The sequence below is a fragment of the Xiphophorus couchianus genome, chromosome 18, assembly GCF_001444195.1.
Source record: "Xiphophorus couchianus chromosome 18, X_couchianus-1.0, whole genome shotgun sequence".
NCBI classification, from domain to species: Eukaryota; Metazoa; Chordata; class Actinopteri; order Cyprinodontiformes; family Poeciliidae; genus Xiphophorus; species Xiphophorus couchianus.
Window position 1 is genome coordinate 20,662,456 of NC_040245.1, and position 27,910 is coordinate 20,690,365.

At 38.2% G+C, this 27,910-nt stretch overlaps 2 protein-coding genes and 1 long non-coding RNA gene across 7 annotated transcripts; 1 reads left to right on the plus strand and 2 right to left on the minus strand.

Annotated features, from left to right (window-relative positions):
* Nucleotides 1–1,531: 1,531 nt before the first annotated feature.
* tlcd5a (TLC domain containing 5a) lies at nt 1,532–7,513 on the minus strand. 4 transcript variants are annotated; one of them, XM_028045793.1, is made up of 4 exons: nt 5,529–5,610; nt 5,351–5,381; nt 3,714–3,917; nt 1,799–3,574 (listed from the first exon to the last, which is right to left on the minus strand). In XM_028045793.1, the coding sequence occupies exons 1-4, from the start codon at nt 5,568–5,570 to the stop codon at nt 3,060–3,062; spliced, it is 792 nt and encodes a 263-aa protein (XP_027901594.1). In that variant the 5' UTR covers nt 5,571–5,610; the 3' UTR covers nt 1,799–3,059. The 4 variants fall into 4 exon arrangements, with proteins under 4 accessions (XP_027901596.1, XP_027901594.1, XP_027901595.1 ...); XM_028045795.1 differs by lacking the exons at nt 5,351–5,381; nt 5,529–5,610 and adding an exon at nt 7,193–7,513 and having other exon boundaries at nt 1,532–3,574; XM_028045794.1 differs by lacking the exon at nt 5,351–5,381 and having other exon boundaries at nt 5,529–5,629.
* On the plus strand, nt 4,948–21,207 carry LOC114162047 (uncharacterized). 2 transcript variants are annotated; one of them, XR_003599124.1, is made up of 3 exons: nt 4,948–5,075; nt 6,795–7,101; nt 20,925–21,207. It is a non-coding gene; the product is annotated as an uncharacterized LOC114162047 (long non-coding RNA). The 2 variants fall into 2 exon arrangements; XR_003599123.1 differs by lacking the exon at nt 4,948–5,075 and having other exon boundaries at nt 6,052–7,101.
* oafa (OAF homolog a (Drosophila)) lies at nt 8,009–27,910 on the minus strand. Its single transcript, XM_028045792.1, has 4 exons — nt 27,174–27,910; nt 11,750–11,884; nt 10,254–10,434; nt 8,009–9,815 (listed from the first exon to the last, which is right to left on the minus strand). The coding sequence occupies exons 1-4, from the start codon at nt 27,402–27,404 to the stop codon at nt 9,541–9,543; spliced, it is 822 nt and encodes a 273-aa protein (XP_027901593.1). The 5' UTR covers nt 27,405–27,910; the 3' UTR covers nt 8,009–9,540.

The window sequence follows — 27,910 nt, forward strand, 5'->3', positions numbered from 1 at the left end:
ATCTATGTATAGGACATGTAAACAATTTTTGAGCTGTAACAAAATGTAGCATACAACAATGTTTTTATGTTTCTTTAAAAGAACAAATGACATACCAATGCATGGTGCATTGGATATTACAACAAACATTACATAGAAATAGTTGCTTTGCCCACAAAAGACTTAGAGCAAATAAGGATTAGATAGCTCTGACATTTTTCCTTTCCTCAACATTAAAGGGGGGCAACTTCCATCCCCACAGTAAGAATATGTAAAACCTAGTAACAGAACTAAGCGGTAAGATTAAGGGTAAGATTAAATTCATTTTAAGGTTTAGTGGAGCATCCACAGGAGAAAATAGTGTCAAAAACAACTGAATGTTAAATCATGTCTCTTTGTTTAAAAATGTAGCGACCCTTTCAGCAGTTCGATTTGAGAGATTTTATTTAAAGTTTGACTAAATAAAAATGACTAAAAACAGTCTGACTAAATAAAAATGTCATCTCCTGACCTTGTGTCACTATGACCTCCTCGTCCCACCTAACTGATGGCACTTAATTCAGGTGGTGGTTAAACCATTCATGGAGAAATGGAAAGGCCTTTGGTTAGCTGATGCATCATGGGCTGATCCTTTTGACTTCAAAAAGATATGATCTAGTATGACTCTATTAGTCACGTAAACAGTAATCAAGCCTGAAGCAGATGTAATTTTTTGTGCTTGCTCAGAAAGAACAAAATCATTATCAAATTCAATTTATTCACAAGTTATATTTTTGTGTTTTTGGTTATGGCAGCAAATTTCAATCACAGAAATGAAATGTTATTTATGCTAAACAAATCGGTATGCATCAGCCAAAACCATAAAATTGTGTTTTTTTATTTTATTTGAAATTATAGAATGTTTTTGCATTTTTCAATACTGACTGAGGGTAATTAAGACATACTCAAAATATATGGTAACTCTTAAAAGCAGATATTGAAGAGTTGCCATATATTGTGATTATTTTGCAAATGTGTCACAGAAGAAAATGTTCAAATTTTTGAGGCGATCTGCAAGAACATTTCCTCCCAATTGATTTCTAAGTGTGCCTATGAAAAATCTGGTTTTAGAGCTAGAAAGTCATGGAATCCAGTGGGAATTGGGAAACTGTGTCCCCATGTGTGCTAACCAGAAAAACACAGAGGTTAGGCAAAGATTAAGGAGTGAAAAGAGATTCATTAAATCTATTATTTGTCAATTAAAACAGTGGCAAAAATGAACTAGTTATGTATTTTAGAAGCTATTTGTCATGGCTATTTGCTAAATCATGAAACATCAGCTGGATTTATTAGGACACATTTTTGTGTCAGTGATTCTAACAGCTTTTGGATCCATTTTCACTAAGCTGGTGCACTGAATTTGCACTCAATTCAAATAATAATAATAATAATAATAAAACATTTTTCATCCCAAAAGGAAACTTTATTCATTTCTCTTTTACTCTTTTACTTAAGTCTTATTGATCAATCCCACCTAAAAGACACGTGTTATGCTTTAGTACCTTTTTAAAAAAAATATATCTTGCATTTTAAAAACCACACGGACCTTTCTGAAAGTCTTAAAATCTTGCATAGATAAAACACCCACACACGCACAAAAATAAAACACCTAAATCCAGTACGAGTAAAAAGGATATTGTCTCACTTATCATTCAAATGTAATTGGAACATCACCATCTTGTGGATGGTTGTGGTAACTTCAGTTCATCTGAATATACGTGGTGCCGATTTAGCTACTGACAATTATTTATTCTCAGGTGACATTTTGATGTGGAAAACATACACAAAGATTTTTTTTATTATTATTTCAATCGGGATTACAAAGACAATTAAATCCATTGTCAATGTTTTCACTTTACAGTCTAGTGTTGGAGCATTTAGATCACAGCACTGGAAAAGAAAAAACATAACACATACAAGGTGTATGTGTGTTAGATAAGGCACAGAGAACTTATTTATGTACTTTCTTCTCTTTACAAACAAATGATCATATTCCTCGTGACAAAGATATTGTGTCAGCAAACATGAAAGCTGATGGCTTGGTACCTTCCTTGGCATGGATTGATGCTATGAGCTCAAACCTGATCTCCAACATTTTGGCTGACTGAGCTCGTTTTTTCCAAAGATTCAGCAGAGTATGGATGTTAAAAAAGTGCGTAAGTGCCTTAAAAAACAACAAAATTCAGACAAAAAGTTAGTTTGCAATAAGGGTCATTTCTGCTGTCAACAAAGACTGAAGGGACTTTCTCGACAATCACACAAACACTCAGTGAAAGTCAGTTATTTGAATATAATGGTAATAGTACCAAATACATTTCCTCTAAACTAGTTACACTGGGCTTTTTTTTTTTACTGTATTACAATTAAATGAGGCTTTTATACAACAAATAAAGGTAAAATGTTAATAAGTAATTCAGGATCATTTTAGCTCACACAGAAAGGAAATGAAGTACAACGTCGCAGGATTTTGCGTAGATCTATCATATTAGCGCATTCACAATGCAAGTGGGAAAAAAAATGTCTCAAACTGTATTGTGTTTTCAAATAAGCACTGTGTTTCTCTTAGAGCAAACAAAACAAAACAACTGAAAGAAAGCTGTCTTAATGTTATTGTCTGACAAAAACTGCTCAACAGTCACCCCTAGGTCTGACTGTCTCGCTTTCTAAATTGTAAACTCCCTATTTGGAACAGCACCACCACAAATGACTGGGCCACAGTTCACAGCAGCTGAAAGCAACATGTGTTTTTATAAAAGTGCTTTGGTTTTCAGTCCTCGTTATAAACATGTTGTTTGTACCTTTGAAATAACAATCATCAGGTGCATAAAAACTAAAATATGTATTTTTTTAATGCACACATAGTAGACTTTTCAAAAAGATGGCATAGTGTATTCCATTCACGCGAAAAAAAAAAAAAATTCTAAATCTGTCAATGCAGAAAGCTGATTTTCCTGCAGACTGAAAAAATCCACTGAGTATCTGAAGTGAGAAGCTGATATAAAGTCAGGTAAACTGATTTCGTTCGGAGGCCGAAATGTCAGTCAGTGCTTCTTAGCTGCAACCTTCAGCCGTTGGTCTCTCTCCTGGTGCCATCTCTTGCCCCTCCGTATTACAAAGCCAACAATGTCCACCATGAAGGCCCAGGACAGAGCATACATGGCCACTCCTCCACACTTGATGAGGAATAAGGGTTTCGGCGAGATCAGCTCACAGTACAGCATTGTACCTCCCACAAAGATTCGCATCACAACAAATAGCAGTACAAACAGGACATCCACAGCGTCCCCGAGTGGAGTCTCGTAGCGTCCCGTCTGCTTGAGGAACCAGCGCGTCTGCAGGAGGGGGTTGGTGATTTCGCTGCCGAAGAGAACGGCGCACGATTCGATTCCGGACTCGCCCAGCCACAGGGTTATTATGATTCCCAGAATTGTCATGGTGTGGTGGGCCAGCATGACACGTCCCTCAGTGCGGAAGTACAAGCACCAGGCCATGTCAAAAATGAAGTAGCCCAGACTGATCACCAAGGCACTTATTTGTAAGGGGGTGTTCTTGGTGCCTGACATAACAAAACAGAATCAGACTTCAGCTTTTTAAATACAAAAATGCAATCACTTGGAAAAACCTATTTAAGTATATAAAAAAAGCAACAATGAGGTTTTACATTTCTGCAAAAATTCACCATATCTGTTTCCTACCTGGCTCACTGAATGGCCAGGGTCCATCCACATACCCTATGTAAGCTGTGATGCAAACCGCCACCATGCCGTGCACCAAAGTGACGAGGCGACAGTTCCATTCGTCGCTCCTATGTGCATTGAAGAAGCACAAGATGAAGTAGAAAGATGCCCAGCAGCAGAAGCAGAGGAGCGTGAAACCTACAAGCAGCAACATCGTCTCCCCTGAAGACAAAAACAAACAGAAAAGAGCTAGAAATAAACAAGAACTAAATAAGTATTTAGCGTCCTTTGAATCACCTTATAGAATAGGAGAACAATGTAAGGAGGCAGATATCGCCCCCTGTAATATCACTTACAGTAGAGAGAGGCAGAAATGCCATCCGCAGGCTTGGACTGTGCAGCCTTTGTAAATGACCAACAATTAGCCTTTGCTTGAACTATAATAGTACTATAGTCGGCAGGCTGAGGGTCTGGTGGGGTGAGGGGGACGTCTCTTCTTCTGCTGTGACGTTTGTGCTAGGAGGTGAGACCATAGCAGACGGGCAGAACCACCCTCTGAAAGTAGCACAAGACGCACACTAAACTCTGGATGTCTTTGGAGCTAATTTCCAAACAGGCAGCGAGGTTACCGGGTGATGGGCCTCAGACAGGATCCCATGAGGAACACAGACTTTCGCTGCTGCTGTCAAATGCCACGTGAGCTTTAAAAACGCTCTACGTCGGTGCAAACGAAACTATTTTTGTCTTGTTCAGGCTGCACGGCGGTTCCAAAGTACATGTGTTGATTTTTAAATATTATTTTGGTTTAATTTCTATTCTTATCCTAACAGGTTGTATAAATGTACTTGTCTCTACAAAATATTATTAAAATATGGATAATGGCTGTTACTTACAACACAGTGGGAATACTGTTGCAAAAATATTCCCACCCTTGAACTTTTTCACATTTTGTCCAAGTTAAAGCCACAAACTTCTATTTATTCCGTTAGGGTTTTATGTGATTGAACTACACAAAGTAAGGCTTAATTGTGAGACAGTTTAGTGTCACAAAGACAAAAGAACACAGCAGACCGGTCCAAGATAAAGTTGTGGAGAAGCATATGGTTCAGTTAGAAAACAATATCCAGTGCTTTGAATATCTCCTAGATAAAGCATCATTCAAAAATGGAGTGCAAGGATGCTGTAGTGGGACAAAGAGAAACAGTTCAGGTGACAGAATATATTGACAAGATAATTATTATTTAAGCACTCCACAAATTTGGTCTTTGTGGAAGATCGGTAAGAAAAAAACACCACCACCAAGCATGGTGGTAGCAGGATCATGGAGTGGGGAAGCTGGTCTCATAGGACGGTTGGAAGAAAACCTGTTGGAAACAAATTGTGAGTGGAGTGGAGTTTTACCTTCCAGTAGAACAGTGAATGTGTCTATTCATTTTTTATACATTATAATTGTTTGTGTTTTTCTGTTTCCTGCCCTTTGAGATCTAAAGGTATAAAGGGCATTATACATAAAATCTATTATTATTATTATGAATCCCGCTGAGAGTCTGCGATGTGATATGCTGTCCTCATAACATGACCATGTGTACCGTAGCTACAAAGCTACGAACAACTACTCAAACGTCTCCACTCACGCAAAGGTTTGCTTTTCTTACATGGAGAACTTTTATAAGTGGATTTTTGTAACTGAAATATAACAGAAAGAAAAATACATTGCTAGATAATACAAACATCTTAATGCTACACTCAAAGATTACGTACCCTACTCTACAATTTAGTAACCAAAGGAAAAACAACAGGCCTAAGTCTATTCCAAATGCCATTAATACTTACAAACACAAACGTTTTCCAAGGTGCAAAGCGTATGTACTGCATTCAGCAGTTATTTACTTTCTAATAACTGCCTAAATTCTTGTTGACAAGGTTACGGAAGAAAAACAGTCAAAGATAGTTGCTGCTGGAGTTCTCACTCTGTCATGTTTCTGCAAATAGGGGAGAGTGATGTAAAAGTTGAGTCACCCCTTGTTGCTAGGAAACAGTAAAAAAATATTGATCATGAGACCAAATGGAAGCCATAGATGAAATGAAAAAAACTGGAATTAACATAAACAGTCAACAGAAAAAACCCCACTAATCTAAAGAAACAAGTCCAAAGCACAAACAATGAGGATGAAACAGTGCACACAAAACTGAAGAGGCAAAATCTAATGAAATAAACAATAAAGACATTACAAAAGAGGAGAATAAATGAAAATCATTAAACACCTAACGATAATGAGGATAATTTTTCAGATGCAAAATTTCAGAATTCTCCATCTATTTGGCAAATTTTTAAGTATAAATACAAAAGTTTCCAATTTATGATGCTGCCTTTTTTATTTAAAAAAACAGAGATTAGGTTTTAAGTAAAATATGGTGGGTGGATGGATGGACGTAGCATTGTACACCAAGGTGGATGGTGTTCAGACAATGAAACAAGAAATAACGTTTGAACAAACATTAATACTTTTCCACACTGCAAAGGAACTCCATGGGCTGTTTTGTCCTGATACATCCTAATACACATCTAAATGTTAGTAAATATTGAACATTACAGTTTAATGGTCTATTGACTTTTTAAATGCTTAATTTAAATGAAAAATTATGATATCTAATTACTTTTATTGTTCCTCAAAGATTACAGTTCATTCAGCTCATTTTGTGCTTTAAGAAATCCACTAAATCAATTTTATTTTAAACAACGGCAATGTACCCAATTAAGTCGATAACTACAGATTGTAAAACTATATACAGAAGATAAAACAACTGGCTGCACAGTGGTGCAGTTCGTGGCACTGTTGGCTTGCAGCAGGAAGGCGATGGGTTCAAATCATGGCCTGGTGTCTTTCTGCATAGTTTGCATGTTTTAGTTTTGCATTCCTCTCACAGTCCAAAAACAATACTTTTGGTCTCTCAAAATTGTCCTTAGGTGTGAGTGTGTAATCCTGTGCGTCTCTGTGTTGCCCTGTGATGGACTGTCGACTAGTCCCCTAACCCTGCGACCACGCAAGGAAAGATTTAGATGATGATAGCATAAATCAACATTATTATGTTTTTCAGGATACAAGTAATAATTGGAGCCCCTCCTGAATAGAAGACATTCTATATATTTTTAACTGCACCTAACGGTATGAACGCTTGACATTTTAAGGCGAAAGTGCCGTTTCCATGACGACCCAAAGGAAAACAGGACGTGGCGACAAGTTGAAGCAATATAAATATTTTTGTTTTCTCGTTTGAGTATTTTACAGATGAAACCGTCACGGAAATATGCTGGTAGGCAGCTAAAGGCACCGGAATTAAAGCTTATCCACCATCCATCAGGATGCTCCGACAACCCCACCTGATACCCTGCTAACCGTACCAGGTAGCAAGCTAACTAGTTGTAGCAGGCTATGCTTATATAGAACATTAAAGCATTTTCTTGGTCTTTCACAAGCGCTATAAAATAGCATTACCTTATTGGTAAACATCTGTCGGTGTCTGCGCCTAGATGCAGTTTGCCGTTTTCCTCTCTATGTATGTTTTCTAAGGGAAAGAGAAGTGTGACACACTAGCTGCTATTTGTTGTCCTTTATCCGGGCTGCTCCGGCAGCAACAGCCTCCATCAGCATCCTTTGGTTCTCAGAACGCTTATATTGAGTACTATAAATGTAAACATTTTATATTGCTCGAAGTAACACAAGGAAGGTGTTCTGAGTAAATAATATCGAACCACGCCGTAGGCGATAACAGGCTCATTAAATACATTAAATATAGCGTTTTCCATTTCTCTTCACGGCCTGATGAGAGAATGTTTAATATATATATATATATTTTCAGTACAATGGCGACACCTAATAGCCAACACGTGGCGTTACAACTCAACCAGGAAGTGAACAACATTTAATTTTAAAGGGATTTTATGTGAAAGATTAAATCAAACGTAATTGTGAAATAGAAGGGAAATTCTAGATTGTTAATATCTGTTTTTATTTACAAATATAAACCTGGAAATGTGGAGCCCTGAATTAGTATTTTGCATAACATACAATCACTGCAGTTACAGATGCAAATCTTCGGTATGTCTCTTTTAAAAAAAATAAAAAATCCTACTCTTACTACTATTTTTCAGTAGTAGTTTTAACTGAAAATAGTAGATTGGATGAGTGAACATTAGTATTCAGGTTTTAGATTTAGATCTCGGCCATTCTAGTATATATCCACCTACCTCTTGTAAGCATTGCTTCTCTCCTTCAAGTATATACTGAAAATTACCCCAAACTCACACAGTCTCTTATGCAGTGCAAAAAGACTTTATTGAAACAATTTATGCAAAACAGTTCTGAAAGATGCAATATCTAAATTGCTTCATTTACTTTTTAGGACTATTTACAACAATTCAGCAACATCTTCCATACAAAAATATGTTTAACAACTTAATCTACAATTACATTGCAAAAACATCAGTGGAAATGTTAAGGCACTTGATTATCACAAAAAGGCTACAGTGACAAATGTTTCACTTATTTGGTTCTTTAGTTAGCAGGAGATGCCAACAAGAAAATTAAAATGTTTATATGGTAGCTAAAGACCATGGTGGAGGTAAGATGATTCAAAACCTTACTTCAACATAACTCTTGACAACAGACAGACACAGCTTAAGTTGGTCCCATGAGATCAAGAATGGCTTCTTGAATTATGCATGTAATGACCAAAGATTTAAAATGTATAAATTAAACATTTAAGTGATGATTTCAACAGATAAACAACAAAAACAAAACTATTATATGGCAGTGGAATCTGTATCTCCATTTACCAGAAGGTGGCAGTAAAGATTGCAAAGTTTGTATAAAACGTACAGAGTATTTTTCTTGAAAAGACAACTAAAGAGAGGCCCTTTTTAAAAACAGTTTTTCTGCAAAATTAATTTTATTTGGCACTTTTTCTAAGAGTGTGAGAAAATGAATAGGCAAGAGCTGCTCCTTAAACATACAAATGAGGTGGAACAGATGACTGTACAGCAAACAGATGTTAGAAACAAAAATGTTACACCTGCATGAACAGTATGCAAAGTCCTAGGAGTTATAAATGTCTTAGAATAATTATTTTTTGCTGAGGACTTGTTTAATCTGAGAAAAAGTATGAAAAAAAAATCAAGAAAGCAATATGACATCAGACAAAGCCCTAGGTGATTTTGTTTTACAACCAAAACAAAAATAAAGCCACTGTTGGCAAGGCATTTTTAGTGAACCTGTTTATTGTGACCTAAACAGGTGCTTCAACTGGCATATACATATAAATGTGTATATTTGTTTTTCACAGAGCTTTATCGTGAAGATAAATCTACTATCTTTATTGTCCTTCACCAAGATGGAAGACTATTTTTGTCTTCCTCCATTGCGGAAATGTGAGACGCAGATGCTCCTCTGCTGGTTTTTCATTCCTTGCAAATGCACTGTTTAGTTTTGTGCACATCATAGCTTGTTTCAGAGGTCATTGTTGTCTTGTGTTTTCCTCCCCAATAATTCTTCCAAAAAGAGGCACAGAAGTGGTAGTTTTTGGCAAAGTAACAATGAGGATATCAATAACGTGTCATTTATTTGTGACGGTTCAGCTACTTGTCCTTCCTTTGTTTGGCGTGACTTGGAACCTGAATAAATCTCCTGTTTCCCCCCCCTCATCGTGTCCTAATACATAAAAGATTAATTTACTATCTTTCCATCAAAGGTCCAATATTGCCACGTATAGAACCGGTGGACAAACACTGGCTTAAGAACAATTATTTTTTTCCTCCATTTATAACTTCCCAGAGATAAAAAGAACACTAGGTCTCCTCGTCCCACAGGCAGAGCTGTTTCTGGGGGACGTAGTAGGTGAAATGGTAGCCCTTGCTGCAGCTCCTGATGCCGCACTTGTATGTGGTCCCTTTGGCCGTGCCGTCCCGGCTGCGGCAGTACTTCAGCAGACATGGGTACCACTCCAGACGGAGGCCGTACGTGCAGAGACACGGCTGCCACAAGTCTTTAGTAGAATGACAGGCCTGAAAGCTGGGCGCCTCCGTCGTCTGAGGCAGGACCTCAAATATTGAGCTGTCTACTCCTGCAACACAAAGGCAAATCTTGTCAACAAGAGCTAAAACAAAAGCATGCCATCACACTGGTGTCTGGAACAATCTTCTTATTTCACTCAATTAAATTCTGCGTGGATCTGAAGAGTGTGTTTTTTTTTCGAAGAGGGCAGATGGTAGGCTAAGAGATGAGCTTTGTCATGTTAAACAGATGCTTATGTGATTCCCTCTGGATATGATGGTGCTTGTTGAACCATGACCATCAGAAGTGTTTTCTTTCAAACATAGCTGTCAGTGAACAAAAGTGCTGTCATACTGATTCTCTTCAGCATTGACAATCAGGCTTTATTGCTGTTACAAACCCAAATCTAACCTCAAATAGCTGTATATATAAACAACATAAATAATGTTGTCAGATATGCAAAGACAAAGTAGAATAAGATAAATACTTAAATGACAGATCTGATTACCTTTCTGCAGCCAATATTTCACATCTGACTCACTGGTGTAAATGGCCTCATGAGCTTCGCTGCACATGTTGTGGATGTGGGAGCTGAGCTGCCAGGCCCGGCTGAGATTCACAGCAGAGCCCATCGTCAGCTGCTCAAGCCCTTTTCGCTCCTCTGCCAGGCGAATGACATGAGGATTTTTCTAAAGAGAAACAAATGATTAGATTCTTGAAGCTCAATGTATGGTGAGATGCAGCAGGTGTATAGTGATGAAAAAAAAATCATGGTTGAAATCAATTAACTTTCTTAATTGCGTGTTTTTTTATGATTCCCACAAAAGCTTTTTTGAGGGACTACTGTTTTGGGGGAAAAAGTCTTATACAATGCAACATTGTTTATGGTCTCTCTCAAATTATGGTGAAGTCTACTTACAGGGTTTCTAATTAATTTTCAGAAACACATTTCCAGTAATAACTTCCCAGTGTTTAAACTCCTTCAAATTTAACTAAATATTTCTGGCAAATGTTTCTACAGCAGCCAGGTACTACATATTTAATTCGAAAAAAACAAAAGAAGAAACAAGAGGGAACAAAGGAATGAAGGAAGAAGGGCTTGTAGGTGCAAAACTAAAAGGAAACAACAAAGGAAGGACGACACAAGGAAGTAAAGAAGGTCAGAATAAATTAAGGGAGGAGACAAGGAAGCAAAGAAGAAAAGGACAAAACAGAATAAAGAAAACAAGGAGACAAGGGGGTGAGATGATATCCAAGGAATGAAGGACAGAGGTAAGGAATGGACTGTTGATACAATGATGACATAATATAAGGAAGGATGAACACAAAGAAGACAAAAAAGGACACAATAAAGGAAATAAGATAACACAAGAAATAAATGGAGGGAAACAAAGGAATAAAGCACAACAGAAAGAAGTAAAAAGGATAAATAAAAGGTAACAAAAAAAAGAAGTGAGGACACAAGGCAGTATAGCAGGAAAAAAAACGATTCATAAATAAAAAGGAAAGACAGTACTCAAAGGGAGACAGCATACAGTTTGAAGATACACATATTTTCCATTTTCTCATCTGTTTTTTCAGACCTGAAGAACAATGAAATCTACTTTTCCAGACTGAGTAGGAACCTTGCATTTGCCAAAGACATAAAAATCTACAAATGAGAATGATTTTAAGTGGTTTCTTCTCCAGGTCATAGGTTACACCCAAACATAGCTCTAGTTTATCCAGTTAGGCGCTTTTTCTGTCCAAATAATTCATTGGTGTGAGTTAAAATGGTTAAACATTACACTGAAAGTTCTGATTCTATGGAATAGAGTAGATCATCCTCTTGCTTGTGCAAAAGGATGATCTACATGTGTTTTTAGTCCACTAGTTTGAAAGAGGACACATTCAGGAAACAAAAAGCTGACAAACTGTAAATTAATGGCTTCGCTTGAGGCGTCTTCCTCTTACTTTATTAAATGTCAGCTGGTTCACAGGACGACTAGATCCGGTGCGTCATACCTGTCTGAGTCGCGCCATGGACTCACTGGGGATGATTTCATTACGGCTGAGGCGAGAGATGAAGCACAGCGCCTGGTACTGGTTCTGCCCTCTCTCCAGCTCACCCAGGATCAGCGCTCGGAATATCTTCACTTCCTGCAAGAGGCCAGGGAGGATGAACGCATAAACAGACGACTTCTGAAGGACACTGCAATAAGTTACTGTTTATATCTGCAGCCCATACAGATTACAGCTAATATTCTTTCCACTGCTGCACTTTTCCAGACACTCAAAGTATTTCAATATGTGGAGTTCAAAGATGTTCAAACAACTGTCTGACTAAAGTAAAGAGGAGTTTATGTTCACTGTGCCAATAAAGCCTCATCTGACAGTTTGTTGATACTTTTATTGTGCGTAGGCCTTCCCAGTGTTGCTACAACGGCGCTCTGGTTATTTGCAGTGTCAAATTAAAGTTGCTGCACAAAGTTCTCTTAAAAAAATAAAATAAAAAAGAGGAGGGAAGGGCAGGGGTATATTTCCTTGGTATTTTATTTGGAACAAAATTTGTAGTAAAATGTAGGTAGCAGGAGCACAAAATAACTCTTAAAAAGTGTCGCTTTTGGCATGTCTATGACAGATCTGGCACCAAACCAGAGGCCATAAAGAGTCCTGATGAGGAGGGGCGTCCAAAGCATGATGGGAAGCTGAGAGAGCAGAGCAGAAGACCTGTCTTTCTATTCATCAGACACCCCACTCCCTCCTCCCTGAAGCTCCACAGCACAGCCCCAAACACCCCTCCTCCACTTTTCACACACTGCTCTGAAGTGAATGAGTCGCTGCAGAGTAGTAGAAATAGATAAACATTCAGAGATGACCCAACAGAGCTCTCCTTAAACTCTTTGATCTTTGCCTTCTAAATTGGGGGTTGGGGGAGTGAGTAACCACAAAAGCAACACATCCTGCCTCACAAGTGTCTTTTTTTTTTTTTGCTGTGTAGATTTTGACAGAAAACTTTGCACGGCCACCAGTTACTCAGTCTGAGAGCCACTTTTGCCTGTGAAAGGATCTCCTGGCGGGCGTACAGTACAAGCAGGGGTATTTATTACACAAGACAATCATGCAATACCATTTGACCTTTGGAAAAGAAAACCACTGAGCAAATATTGATTACATCTCTGCAAGCTGGCCCGGAGACCGCAGAGAACCACAAGAACACAGACAGAGGAAATTAGAAACCTCAGCTCTTTCCATGCGGAGATAATAATAAGACAAAAGCTGAAATGATTAAAGAGGACGTCAAGACTGGAGGAGCCTCGCATATATCACAGTGTGATACAATGCTCACACAGGGGACGAGCAAGTTTCATCACATGTGGGGGAACTCAGAGGCCGCAACATTGGAGACCTCCCATATTGCAGACACATGGGGCTGAACTGCCACGCTGTTTGAGTAGGCAGAGTGAAAAATGTTCTATTTGCCCCAGGGTTTTCTGGGTAATTACAGAGAAGCAGGCCAAAGATAACGCTGTAGAACTGACTCCATGCTTAAGTTTAGTATACGAGATCTCCTCCTACACTTTGATGTTCTGTGTACTGATTAATGATTGCCTACTAGTGCAAGGAAACAATGGTGCTGACTTTGGCCAAACCACCCCCGGACAATAAAAAAAAGGATCTCAAGGAAGAAGCATGGCATTTGGCAACACTTGATTTATTCTTTAACTCAGGGCAGGAAAAAAAACACTGCTGTTGTACCTGTTTGCAACAGCAGTGCAAGGTAGAAGGCGCGTTATATCTTGCTTGTTTAGCTCTAACTAGCTTGAGTGTGGCAATGATTAGGTGTTCAATAGAAGCCTTTGGTTTACTCCAGTACACCCAGGTGATGTCACTTCCTGGAGGTCTCTGCAGAGAAACTGATTTAGAAGACAAAAACAAATACATTCGGGCTCTTATTTTTATGTGTGAGAAAAGATGCCAAACAATTTTGTTTGGCGCCTACATCAATCTCTGCTTGATGTAGGATTTCAGCTGATTCACAGAGGAGTTTCATTTTTGTTTCCAAGGTCTTATTGGTTGATCGGTGTTAGTCATGAACGAGTATATCAATCATATCAATATCTGATCACTACAGATCTGCCTTCAAATTGTCTGGTGAAAGGAATCAAGACTATTTTGAACATGACCCACATTGATCGGTGACCAACTGGTCAAAAATCCTTTTACTCAAGAAATTGACCATACCCGTGTCAACCAGTCTAACTACATTGAATTAAAATGCTCACACTGTGTTATGGAGACTATTGCTTGCATCTCCTCCAAAAGAATACAATGTCTTTTGATCCGCACTCTTCAGTGTGCAAGTTGTTAGTGACAGAAGAGACATTGTAGTTACCTAATTTCAGCATTAGCTGGGTTTAAAAAAGGAAATCAGAAGAAATATAAAGTTGTTGAAAAGTAAAGTTGTTTACATCTGTTGGAGAAAAATACTGGATTTAAAAAGTGTTGCTAGTGTTTTGGAAATCTCGGAAATGGTACGGACCTAACTTCTCAGGGGCAATGTATGCGGTAACTGTTGTTCAGAGGTATTTCTGAATCATAAATAAAATGTCACGGTCAGTTTAAAATAGTAAATATAATTTTTGCTGTTGTTTCGGAGCAACAGTAAATGCTGCAGCTGCTCTCACAAATAGGGAGTGACAATGCCTCTGCTGCCAATATAAACAATGAAACAGACTGATGGCCGTAAGCATGCAAATGAGTTAGTTCTAATAATTATTAAAGCAAAATCAAAATCGTTTAAAGTTGTTGTGAAGCTAGTACCAATGAAAACTGGAAGAAAACCTGCTATTTCTATGCCTCTGAACATAAAAAACTGAAAGGAGAAGCTGCATTTATTAGTAATTATGAGGTTTTTCATGTAAATTGTTGCATAAGTCAGGTCAAGTTGTAACTGATGAACCTTGCCTTTTTATTTTCAAGCTTTAAAGCAAAAATTCTCTCCCTGGTAATATCAACACCCTTTTCAGCAGGTCAATGTTCTTCTTAGACCTTCTAATGAGCCATCATTTGATCCAGGTGCGTAAAACCAGGGAGAGAACTAAAACATGCAGGACGCCGACCCTAGAGGACCGACTTTGGGAACCCCTGCTTTAAAGTGAAAAACAAGTAAAAAAGCAATTTGTCTGGTCTTTCCAAAAGAATATTTAGACTTCAAATAGATTGTATCATTTTGTTATTTAGACAACAAAATGTCTAAATAAAGCCAAGTATCACGGTAGCCTTCAAAAACGTGCATGAGTTTTCTCTGAGAACCTTGTTAGAACTCCAATGCTCGGCTAAAGTTGAGTAGGCCAAAACACAGACTTAGAAGGGAAAAAGAAAAGCATTGACACGTTACAGAGTCATTAATATTAATAAAACTAAAGCAAAATGTAGGAATGAAGAGAACAGCAGCAAATACTGCTTTCATTAGGAGACTGGGCAGTAGGAAGGTGCTATTCACCATATATGTGAAATAAATGATTGTCAGGAAGTGTGGGTATTAAAATAAAAACAGATGTATTGGAACTTTCTAGATCTGGAGCTCTCAAGGCAAAGGAAAAGCATCATTAATGATGTTACTAGAGCCATTGCTGCTGAACATCAATCTGAAGAGGGCTATTAGGTCATTTCCATGCAACATTAAGTCCATTATTCTATGGTGAGAAAGATTTTGCACAAGTGGAAAATATTTAAGACAGCTGCCAAACTTCCAAGGGATGGACATCCAAAAACAGTTGTTTTTTAATCTGAACAGGCAGTTCCTTTATTTTAGGATGTTGTGAAGGCCAGATTATTTTCTTGTATTATTTCTTCCAGATATGCAAAACCTTGACCATGTCTTTCCATGTAAACTACAACTGATATGCATGTCATGCCTTCTGTACATGCCTTTTTTCATGAACAGTACTTATTGACTGTGGTTCCCATAAGTATCGATGAATACAACTTTACGTCATTCAACATAGCAAGGCAACAGTTTACAGTTCTCCAATAGTGTTACCATACAGCAACTGAAATGAGATAAAGATTTGAGATAACAATCAGAACTACCATTGTTCTTTTAAAAGGTTTTGTTGGGTCTAGTGGTCTTTATTTGAAAGTAGTTTGACAGGAAACAGGGTAATGAAAGAGGGAGAAGACATCCAGCAAATGTCACCAGGCCAGGAATCGAACCTGTGACCACTGCCACAAGGACTAAGGCCTCAGTATGTGGGTCGTGCTTTGCCCCTACGCCACCACAGCACCCCCAGTGTTCTTTATGTTGAAGGTAGCCATATTGAATATTGAGAAAATTCAAACAAACCCAGACTAAAATTCTGACTTGAGGAAGAGATTGGGTTGATTACACCAACTTAAATACCATTCAAAATACATAAAGTTAATAAGTTAATGTATAAAGAGATAATGATCAACATATCAGACAGTAGAGAATAATATTACTTGTTATATTGAACAAGGACTACTTTTATCAACTGTTTAAAGCTAACTTGTATTATAGTAAAATGAACATGTTTACATTGGAAATAAGAAACAAACAGATCCCAGTTAGCTTTGTTTCCATACCTGAAAACACTAAATAACTGCAGCTACTTTTAAAGGTATGCAACTTTGTTCACTAGCGCCGCTTTGTGGTAACAGTCTAACATTACAACCAGGTGCTGGTAAAAACAAGACACAAAACATACATACGTTTTTTCTTTCATTGTAATTTCATACTACTATAAATACTATTTAACTTCTAGAGTGGAACCTAAACACTTTGTAATTTAAGTATCCCAACATTGTCCTTAAATACATAGGCAGGATACCTAATATTTTAATGATATGCCTCCAGATTTTTGCGAAGTACCAAATAAGTTTGAAAAAGTATATATTTTTTTTTTACCACTTCACAAAATGCATCTTCCCAGCTAAACTTTTTAAAAGATCTTGCTGGTTAATGACATAAAATGGGATGAAAACTAAACTTCTTAAACTGACTCTATGTGGGAAGATAAAGTAACATTTAGCACACATGATGTAATCTTGGTAGTCCAGGTGTAGAAATCCTATTAAACCCTTTATTTAACACTCTCAATGTTAACTGTTCACTGAATGATGCATTGTTGCAATACAAACAAACCATCACTGATTTTCTAACAGTACAGCTGGAATAATAGTGTATCTGAGAGCAGCGGCATTAAGTGTTTGCTTAGACAAAAAACTCTGACGTACACCTGAAAACATCCTTGTTTCTGCAGGCACGCTTAAAACATAGACACAAAAGTGTATATATCACAATTGTGATGTTAAGGATGGAATTTTATATGCTACAAGGCAGGCAACAACAAAAACACCTGAAGAAAGTAAAGATGCAACTATGAACTGGCAGGTGATCAAAACCATTTAATTTTCAACTTCTGAGACAGACTGGTGACCTATCCAGGGTGAACCCCGCCTCTCGCCTGAGACGTTCGCTGGAGATAGGCACCAGCACCTCCCGGCCCCACAGGGTGCACAGAAAATGGATGGATGGATGAATTTTCAGCTTGACCACCCAACCAGCGAACAAATCAGTGAACGGCCCATGCCTAAGCATTAACAGGTGCTAACAACTGTATTCAGTGTTGGAGTTGGTAGAGAGGTGTTTAAAAATGAAGATAGGAGGCTAAAAATGGGACAGCAGCTAGCAGGAAAACAAATGTTGATGGAGGCATGTTGGCTGTTCATCTAACCTACCACTTAATGTAAACAGGGACCTTCTGAATCCAACGTGCTCGAGGGGTCCTGTCATCCCATGCTAACAGAGAAGTGTGTGCAATGTTGGGGAAAGTACAAAAAAGCTGTACAGTGCATCACCCCAATCATGGATAGGCTAATTAGCACCATGAATGTACACCATAATGTTCTGGATTTTATTTAGATTTTAAATCCGGTCAGAAGCAAATGTCTCAGACCAATTCTTAAATGCAAACCAAGAGGTGGTAATAAGAGGACTGAAGGTGGTTGTTTCCACATTAAATATGGGATATTATTTTGGGTTAGGAACCCAATGCAGAATGTTGCAGGACAGAGAGCAACCACAATGTCTTTTCTGAAGTCGTAATGGAAGTGCTATTTTCTTTAAAAAAATAAAATAAAAAACAAAAAATATAATATGTTTTAATTTTTTTGTGCTTTTTGTCTTTTTATTTAGGTAAGTTTATGTTATCTAAATAATCCTTAGATGTTATATTTTAAGTTTAATTACACCTTAATGCTAAAAAATAGTTTTATTTGTCCACATGCAAATTTGTAAAATTCAAATTGCCTGTTAAAAGTTAATTATTTATTCAAATGAAAGAAAAATAGCAACAACCTCTAACTTCATTTCCACATTTAAGACTCAAAGCTAAAATGTGAGCTAATGCTTAATGGTATCTTAATATTTTTGTGCTCACTAATTTAATCATGGAATCTGGAAAGTTGCAGGTTCTAATGTGTTTGACACTGAACTACAGTTGGTGCGTCCACCCAGACAGATGGCATTACATCTGATATAAAAATGTAAAAGTAAGTTTGTTCTGTGGCAATTGGCTGACATGGAAATATTGTTTATGCTTGATCTGTAATAGACCTTATGGTAATTTTTCTTTCTGTGATTTCTGCTACAGAGGAACATATCTGACGGGGAAGCAAGAAAAACAATGAAAGAAGATGGCTTTACAGTAGATATTTCATGTGTGAACAGCAACTGCAGGAAAAAACACAACAGTCCGAATTGTCCACAATTTTTCTGAAACGTGCCCAGTGTTGTGTAAAAAAAGCCTTTTGAGGAGAATCATATTTCTCTGAGCAAATGGAGAATTTAATCACTTATGCTGCAAAAAACCTGCTTTGGCTCAAATGCACCAAGTTTTGGATCAAATCAAATTGACAGAGCGAATAAGAAAAAAATAAATCCAGAAACTGTAAAATTAAAAGCACTCAAGCATTTGCAATGTGACCTACATTGGGTAAAGGACTCACCCCTCAATTATTGTATTTCCTTTAACCTAAAAAAAATTCAAGGCTCGCAGACATAATTTAGAGAAAATAACCAGGTATGGATTAAGAATCAGAAAAAAATAAAAAAATAATAATCTTTGGCTCGTCTTTAAAAAAAAGTGACCCAATCCCATCCCATAATTAAGAGGATGGCATAGCTGTGACTCCTTTTCCCCAACTGGTACAGCATAAATGTCAGCACAGCTATAAATAATCCACATAAGTACAGATTTTGTAACTTTGCTCACTTACACCACAAGTTTTAGTCCATTTGCAGACAAACTACCGCTGGATACCAGCCAAACACAAGTCTGTATTTATGCACCCTTGCAACTGGGACATACTAAGATGTGTTCCACAGAAAAGAGAGAGAGAGAGAGAGAGAGAGAGAGAGAGAAAGAGAGAGAGAGGCTTGTTTCAATGGTAGCAACCTTCAGTGGGCCAGATTATTTAAGGAGGTCCACAAAAGCCCATTCACACACTGAAAGGGTTCCATTTACAGTGAAACTTCACTGCAAACTACCTAGCCAAACACAATCATGGCAAGAGAAAAATTGGCAAAGATTTGTGCATATCTTTTTGGGTGCTTAACTAAACACACAAGATGACACTTGAGTGGGAGAATGGTTATTCACATGTAGGCACAAAAAGTGTACGGATTGCAGCCCGTGCGGAGGGGGTTCTTCCTGTTTTAAATCCCCTCTAACACCCTGGTGTGTTGATAAGGGCAGCTGAAAAGGACTGCTAGCCAGCCACACATTAATGAGTCATTTGAGATCAATGCGAGTCTGTGAAGGCATTCTAACCCTGGCTGAAATGATTTGTTGACTGACCTTTAAACTTGAACTGTTTTAGCTTTTTTTTTTGTCATTGTATAAAATATGAAATTTAGGTGCATTTGTCTTCTTTTTCCAAAAATGCAAGTGATGATTTGCCTTTTTTTTTTGTTATTGTTGTTTTGAACACCAACTCCTCGTTTTAGAAAAACGACGTAGATTTTCCTTGTGTGGTGATAAGTAGGGTCTTTGCCTTGGAGTAAGAGAGGAGCCAGTCAAAAAGCACAGGTGTGGCCAGGGATTAAAGATCAGTTTGGGAGACGGAGTTGGAGACGAACGCAGACAAAAGGAGCAGAAGAAAAACCGCTGAGCTAAGAAATGCTTGAGTTGAAGTTAATTACAGATGCTCCAAAGGAAGGAATGTGGAGTCACATTTAGGGCTGGTCACACCTGGCTGCCCAAAGAACGAACCAATTAGTAAACAGAGTCAGTGAATGGACAATCAAAACACCGGAGGCCGTGGAAAGAAAGACACACCCTTTGGCTATTCTCCTGAAAAGAATGTTGCAGTGCTCTTAACATCAACTAAGAAAGACAATTATCACTGGCGTCAGACTTCTGTTTTTAGGACACACGAGCTATACGAACTCTCCATAGCCCACCACAGGAGAACTATGAATTCATTTGCACACAGTCTGGATGCAATTAATCAGACAACCAAACAAAGTTCATGGAGACTTTTGTATTCAGGAAATTAGAGGAAGGCAAACAGTGAGTGCTAACAGGGAAGGAAATGAGGCAGATAGATAAGGGATAAACAACAGAGAAGGCTACAGTGCCATTTCACCTCAAAACGTTACTCCACATTTTTCATATCCAGATTCAGGACAAAAGATTCCAGTAATATTTATACTAAATGACAAACATTCAAAAGGAATAAGTCTAAACAGACAAAATTAAAAACATAACTATTGATGTATTTCTGCAGAGATTATCCAAATTAGTCTTAAAAGCAAAACTACTAAAATACATTTGTTTTTCTAATTTTTTGACAAATAAAAGGCAATAAGTGACTAACGCCCTAGACACCAGGACGGACCAAAAACTGAATAGGCTGTCTACATATTTGACAAAAGGGGATGTTTGAGGATGATTCAGTTAAAACTGAGGTTTTAGCACCTTAACCCCTTTGTTTGCTTTTGTTGTTCCCAAGAGGATTTCTAAAACTTGAAAGATTGTTTGAAAAGATTACAATTATGTAAACTACAACCCATCACTGCTTTCTCCTTGTCCTTTAACTGTTACTATCTTTGTCCTAGGTGGTAAGCCAATTACTCAAGACCATCATCATTGTTCCTAATCTTCCTTCGCAGCATTGTTAATGAACATCTGGCCTGCTGGTGGGAGGGAAACAAAGGATAAGGACACCAGCTGGAGCAAAAGGGTCATGAGAGGCCAAAGGGAGACCACATGGCCACAACACAGCCCTGGAAGAAGATAGTTTGTAAAGACTCTGAGTCAGCAGGGAGTAAAGGATGAAAAGGGCTTCATTTAATCTGTAAAACATTCCACTTCATTCTCGCAATGTGACACAATGTGTGAAGAGATTAACTTCATTGCACATCATAAACAAAAATTAAAAAAAATAAATTTTTATTGAATGGAAGGTACAAATAAGCTTCACTAAAGCTCCACAAAAAAAAAAAGATGTTCTCATCACTTACAAAGTATTATGAAGACAACCTAACTAACAAGGAAACAGAAGCTAATTTTATCTTGATCTTAAGGATGGGGAAAAAAAAAAACACTCAGGGAATGCTAGTCAGATCTTCACAACATTGATCTGACTAAGACTAACTTAGAAGACATCCTCAATCACACACTTATTGTACCGGAACCTTTTGGGACAGTTATCTAAATGTTTACGAAAGGTTACAGATTTTCTAACCTCCAGGAAATCTTCCCTGCATGTTGCTGATTTTGTAACATCTAGGGAACTTTTAAGGTTTTCTAAATGTTAGTTATAGGTAGTCTTCAGGGAACATTTAAGAGTATATTCTCCCATTGCTACCAGCAGGTCACAGTGCCAGTGTCGAAACAAATCTCCGGGGAACATTTAAGGAATGTGCTCTTGAAGATTCTCTAGATGTTAAGAAAGCTCTAATCTTCAGTGAACACCAATTAACCTTTACGTAATGCTCCCTGAAGATTCCATGGTTAGTGTTTGCTGAGGATAACTTGTAAAATACTGATAATCTAATCAACATTGTGATTACCAGAAAAAAATTATTGCATGCCTTCATTCAAAGACTTGTTTCATTATAATGTATTTTTGCCCTATATTTTAAAAAGGGGCAGATATCTAAAAAAACATGGACATATCAAGACAATCCAATAAGCAATGCATCAAATAAAAAAAATTCAGCACCCTTCCCAAAAACAGCACTTAGACTAAGCCATCCACTGTTTAAAAATGATTGTGATGTGTAAAGCATGTGATTCATTGTCCTGCATCTTTATAATACCAGGTAAATGTTGGATGGCCTTTTTAGTGACTCACTGATGATTCACAATCACTTTTTCTTCTGAACAGAAATGTTGGAAATTTTCCTTTCCACTATTGTATATCTGATTCAGAAGCATTTCCTGGAATAGGTGACACTTACCTGCAAGGACTTTAACAAGTTAGTGCAGGTGACAAAGTGAGACAGCGTTTCAGGCTTAAGCATGAAACAAGGTGTGGCAAAAATGTACAAACTTGTGACTGACGTACACGACAAAAACGCTTCATTAACGCCTCTCTTAGAAACCACAAACAATTCTTAAAGTTGATGCATTCCCAAAGGTTCTTCCACACAGGAAATTAACTTTGCTTAGTAAAGGTCAAAGTCCAAGCTCAACAAAAACACACCAACTGAATCAGAAATTAAACACAAACACCTGTGTATCAGTACAGTGAAAGCTAACAAACCTGCCTTTCCACTCGTAACATACAGTTTGCCATGAGGGTGTGTGGAATCTCCAATTCATTTAAGCAGAAAACTCTTTGTTCGGGATAGCTTTGTGCTTTGAAGATGTCCCCAAAGCACATTACAGTGAACTGACCTGAGAGAAACAACTGTAACCGATAGACAAGCCACATTTTTAGGTAGTCAGGAATTGCAAATAAGTTCAACTACTCAAGCCCTCTCACCACAGTACCATTATTTACAAAATCCAGGCCCATTTAGCATGATAATGAGAGATGGTGTCAAGTGGCCTCCAGTCATCTGTTGATGGCCTGACCCATCATCACTACAAAAGGTCATTCCTGCACCGTCTCCATTGATGTGGATTCACTTTCAACAAAACAAGGGTGATATAAAAGAGTCTTTTTCAGTCTTTTTGTGGGAAAGCCACAAAAATCACTATAAGCTTACATTTTTAAATACTTTATTACATAATAGCTTGCTAGTAAAAAACTAGCAGGTTCACCCAGACTACTAAAACTACGCAATTACTTGGAGACAGAAATGTTTTATTATTTATTGACCATTAAGGATCACTTTCAGTATGATAAAGGTTTACTCATATTCAAATATTTAACTCACTCTCCAGCTGAAGCATCACTGCACTGCATACTTCATTTAGTTAAGTTAAGAAGTCATAGATAAGTCTTAGAACAATGGAAGACCTTCAAGGATTGGGGTTGCAATTCAACTGGTATGGGTTCTTGATCCATTTTAAAACTTAAAATAAAAATGTTAGTGGTAAAGCATATCTATTCTATAAACAGAGATAAAAACAGCACTAAGAGTTGACAAAAGCCTAGTTTTGACTGCTAGTATGGTTCGCATTGTGCTCCCACCCCCATATTTTACAGCCAAGTCAAAATGTTTAAATGCTTAACGAATTGCTGTGAGCTCTTCAGTTGTTAGCTTGTAAGCCAGAAGCAGAACATTTGGTACTTTCAGCGCAGTTCCCAAAGAGGGAGGACAAGTTCAGAGCCATAACAATAAACACTTCTCCAGAAGACATAAAAATCCTCTTTTTGTTGTATTCTGATTTTTTGTGAAGGAGCACAGTCCAGGGAGACCGACACCACAAATCCCTTCAATTATTTAATATTTTTACTTTGCATGGGCAAGTTTACAGAATCAAGGTATACAAAAGTTTTAAAAAGTTACTCTCAAGACAACTCAGATCTCCGAAATACTTAATCCTCGAATCAAACACGTTTCAGTTGGAAAAATAAGTGTTATTTGGTGGTCCTTTTGTTCCTCTTGCTGATGATTTAACTACAAGCTACTTCCTTCATGACTTGGAAATGCAAATTCGAACTTCTGAAAGCGAAACCTTCTTTGACAATATGTGCTGATTTATCAACATTATAAAAGACGTGATTGATGAAACACTGAGTCCAGCCCCAGACAAAAACAAGTGTGTCTTCTTCTGACATATCGAAGAACTGGCCAAGATTGGCACAAGGTTTTTTTTGTGCCAGTCTGTGCTTGAAGGGGTAGAAACAGACTCCTACTTCAACACTGGAGCCATTTTAATAGGAAAAGTCCTTGAGCCATCAAGTCTTTGCAGTCCCTCACAATCCTGGATTGATTAAACCCATTACTTGGTAATAGACGTAGAACCACGTTGGTACAAGCTGGTTTGACATCTGGAGATATAAAAGCAATCCATGAAATATGCAAGACACTTCCCTTAGATTAATCTGTGAGACGTGGTTTATGTTCAGCATAAGGTCTTCTACAATCTAAGGCCGTAAATGGTGTCAGTTACAGAAGGGGCGGGGGGAAGCAGATGTGAAGTGAAGTGGCAGAAAGCTGTTCAATCAGAAACGCGTTTCTCTTCTGCTGACAAATAAACAACGTCAACATCGCAAAGGCAAACAGCCATATTTTTCCACAAAATAAGTGACATGTCATTATATTATTGATGTTATGCTCTTATTTAAGAGTTCCTGTGTGGTTTCAAGTTGAAACACAGTGATATCCATTTGCTGTGCTTTACTCAAAACTGACTCAGAAACATTGCGAGCTAGCTAAACCACATCATCTTTTCCATATGTCCAGATGCCTTCAGAACAAGCACAGTGTTCCAGGAGTACAGCTGATCCTTTGGGGGAGATTGTTGCATAGATAAAGCTCTCTTTCAGGTTCAGCAGACCTCTCCTGCATTTAATGTCTATAACATTTACTGTTTTTTCTTTCCTTGTCTTGAAGTCTTAAGAAAGAACAAAGTGAAGAAGGAGGATTTCATTTGTAAATGATCCCAATGTTACTCCACATAACCAGTAAATTCTACATGTTCCACATGCCTTCAAGTAGTAAATTAAACAGTTCATCTTATCCCTGACAGACTGACAGCAAAGCACCATACTGACTCTGTTTGACATTCCTGTGAAGATGCGCGGATCACGTTCATCCCAACTGTATACTTATGGAAGCTGGAATTGGGAGCTCTTCTGACTTTGCATAAATCTTTGAGATACTGGACAAGAGCTGAATGGAAACCACATGCAGCAGCAGAGAGGGAAGAGGACAGAAGGGGAGGGAGAGAAGACGGCTGATTCTCCAACTGGAAAAGATAAATCAACCAGCGGAAAAGCAAAGTGATCTAAGAACGTTTTATTGGCTTCATTCAAATAAACATAACCACATGCATGCGGAAGTATGGGCGCAGGCACACGGCCATGCACCAGCCAAGGAAATACTCCTGGTTTGCTGATAAATAATCTACATGTCCGTCTCTCTGTTGCTTTGTCACCAATGATTTGAGATGATGGCCTCCTCTCTTTCAACTCTAAATTAGCTGTTTTGGTTAGCGAAGCAGACATGCAGATCAAAAAGGTCAGACATGCCCACCTAATCCCGGCAAATCCCCCCCCTTCACATCTCGCCAGCTTCTGTGTGACAACAACCATAACAAACACATGCCTTTCTAGCTTTCTGAGCTCTCCGCAGATTTTTATGTGTCTCTTTGTGCTCTTCGTCTAAGATGAAACAAAACCCCAAAATGCTTCAGCGCTGACCGGGGTGAAGACGCTCGATGAGCTCATCTACTTTTGGAAGAATGGTAAACGTGGCCATTTATAATCTCCTCTTTGACTGGAAACGTGGGCTGCTGAGGTTTCTGTGGGCGTCCACATCTGGGGAGCAACATCTGTCCTGGTTTCTGCTAAAACTCACGCTTTGATGGAGATGGATGAATGAAACTTTCTAACAGAGCTTAGACATGGTTTTAGAGTAATTTCTTCAAGGGGTGAGTTTTATGCTTTGGGGAGATTTCTGTAAAGCCGTAAATATGCGACTCTTCATGCTTGCTTTGGGGTAACAATTTAGCCGAAACCAAAACCCTGTAGCGATGGCAGATTTCTTTGAAAAGAACGGAAAGACAAGATAATAGGATGTCAAGGAAAGCTACTAGGGGTTTCTGATTATCTGCCTTCTGCATGGTCCGACGTGAGATTATCATGGTATATATTGTATTAATTCAATTTGGATAATCTTAACTCACAAGACAGGATCAACACCCTCTAAATTATTGGTTGCTTAATAAAGTGTACTACTCCTTTTTATTGTTTTGCTATTTAAAATAATATCACAAGTTTGAGGTGATATTGGCCAGTACCCGACTGCTTTACAGATACCAACTGTGTTTCTTTTTGTTTGTTTGTTTTTGTCAACAGAGAAAATATTTCATAAATCTTGAACTATATCTGATTTTAAGCTACATCTGATTACATGTAGTCCAAATTCCTCATTTCACTTCAGGACTAAGTGGAAAGTCACAAAATAGAAGCCAACATAATTTGGACTCGTCACACGCAGTGCATGGCCATGTTTTCATACAGCGCTTAAAACAACAGGTGAGTTTCGAGACAAATGCAGTAGGTAAGGTGATATAAACTCTCATAAGTGCCCAAAATATTCAGTATTACAAGTGAGATACCCATACTGGATGCTCAGTTGGGGGTTTTGACTTTTCCTTTTGGAATTCTGATTTTAGTTTCCAACTGAGAACTTGGAAAAATCATATTTCCATGTTTAAAATGGAAATGTGATGAAGGCATGCAAGCAACTAAATGCCTTCAGTATCCATGTTTGTTCCATGGATATGTTTTTTCTTTTCAATATTCTTCATTTTAATAAGCAAGGGAAAAGTGAAAGTTCATTCAGCCAACTAACAAACAGTGTGCAGCAACATGTGAGGAAGGAGCAATATATCACTTTAACCTTTGCACTTCTGCCCGTTTTCTGGGATACCAATAAATGGTCTTACTATAAGGCATGTAATAAAATGAAAACACACAGCAGCCTATTTCCTAAAACTAGTAAGTAGTCTAAAGAGGAACCTTGATTAGATTTTGTCTCTTAAGGGGAACTGATTAGGTTGTTAATAGGTTCTGTATTAAGTTAAATGAAAGTTGTCCCCTTTACTAGGTGATAGAGTAAGCAGGAAAAGTGTAAGTTTTACAAACTTTAATGAAAACTAATGGCTAAAAATGATTACAGTACATAATACTGAAAAAAAGCCATGTTTCAAAATATGATTAAGAATCCAGAACATTGACCTGTCATATACCAAGAGGAATTTATTACATTAATAAAATATTAACCTCCTCTCACCTGTTTAAAGTCTGCTACAAAAGTGATGAGGGTTCCATCTCCTTGCTTAAATTCCAGCGATATCGAGTCTCTCTCACTGTCCGCCTCCAAAATCTCCTCGGTCACCAACCCGTCTGAGAGCCGGACCCGAACCCGAAGCTCCGACCCGAATCCCACGGCAACCATCAGCACCAGGGCGCAAAGGCGAGCCAGAGTCCGAACGGAAGGCGCAGAGGTGCAACCCGCAAACATCCCCAAAGACGCAAAACTGAACCGGACGGAGCGAATAATCGTGGCGAAACCTGAAGGTCTGAGTTCATATCCTCCAACTGTCTCCCACACTTTTCTCCCCCTCCACCTCCTCTTGCGCTAAGTTTTTCCCCTCATTTTCAAAGCTAGGGGAGGCTGGAGGTTTGTGGGTCACTGCTCCATATGGTGCCGTTGTGTGCCGATACTTTCCAGAAGTGTGAACACAGTCATGGGTATCAGAGCCGCTGAGTAAAATCTCCGCTTCTCATTGCTGGTAACCTCCTTCCATTGAAAAAGTTGCTCGCTCCGGTGTTGTTGAGATCATGCGCAGTTCACTCCTCCGACGAACTCTACAACGGTCCCACGTTGCTTCGCACTCTGCTTTGTGTTGATGCCTTTTCTCGCCTTTTCCCCCTCCTTCTGAAATTTATGCAGTTCCGTCACTTCCTGCCCGTAGGTATCCCATTGCTCGTCAACCCTCCAAACCAAACTTTCTGCGGTGTGTGTGT

Excerpts from the sequence above, each read along its gene's own strand:
- tlcd5a (XM_028045793.1), bottom strand. The coding sequence starts at position 5,570 with ATGCAGTACATACGCTTTGCACCTTGGAAAACGTTTGTGTTT. Across the intron at positions 5,382-5,528 it reads CTTGGAAAACGTTTGTGTTT|TTACAAAAATCCACTTATAA; the intron begins GTAAGTATTAAT and ends GTTATATTTCAG. Across the intron at positions 3,575-3,713 it reads CTGGCCATTCAGTGAGCCAG|GCACCAAGAACACCCCCTTA; the intron begins GTAGGAAACAGA and ends TTGTTATGTCAG.
- oafa (XM_028045792.1), bottom strand. The coding sequence starts at position 27,404 with ATGTTTGCGGGTTGCACCTCTGCGCCTTCCGTTCGGACTCTGGCTCGC. Across the intron at positions 11,885-27,173 it reads TTGTAGCAGACTTTAAACAG|GAAGTGAAGATATTCCGAGC; the intron begins GTGAGAGGAGGT and ends GGCCTCTTGCAG. Across the intron at positions 9,816-10,253 it reads GAAATATTGGCTGCAGAAAG|GAGTAGACAGCTCAATATTT; the intron begins GTAATCAGATCT and ends TTTGTGTTGCAG.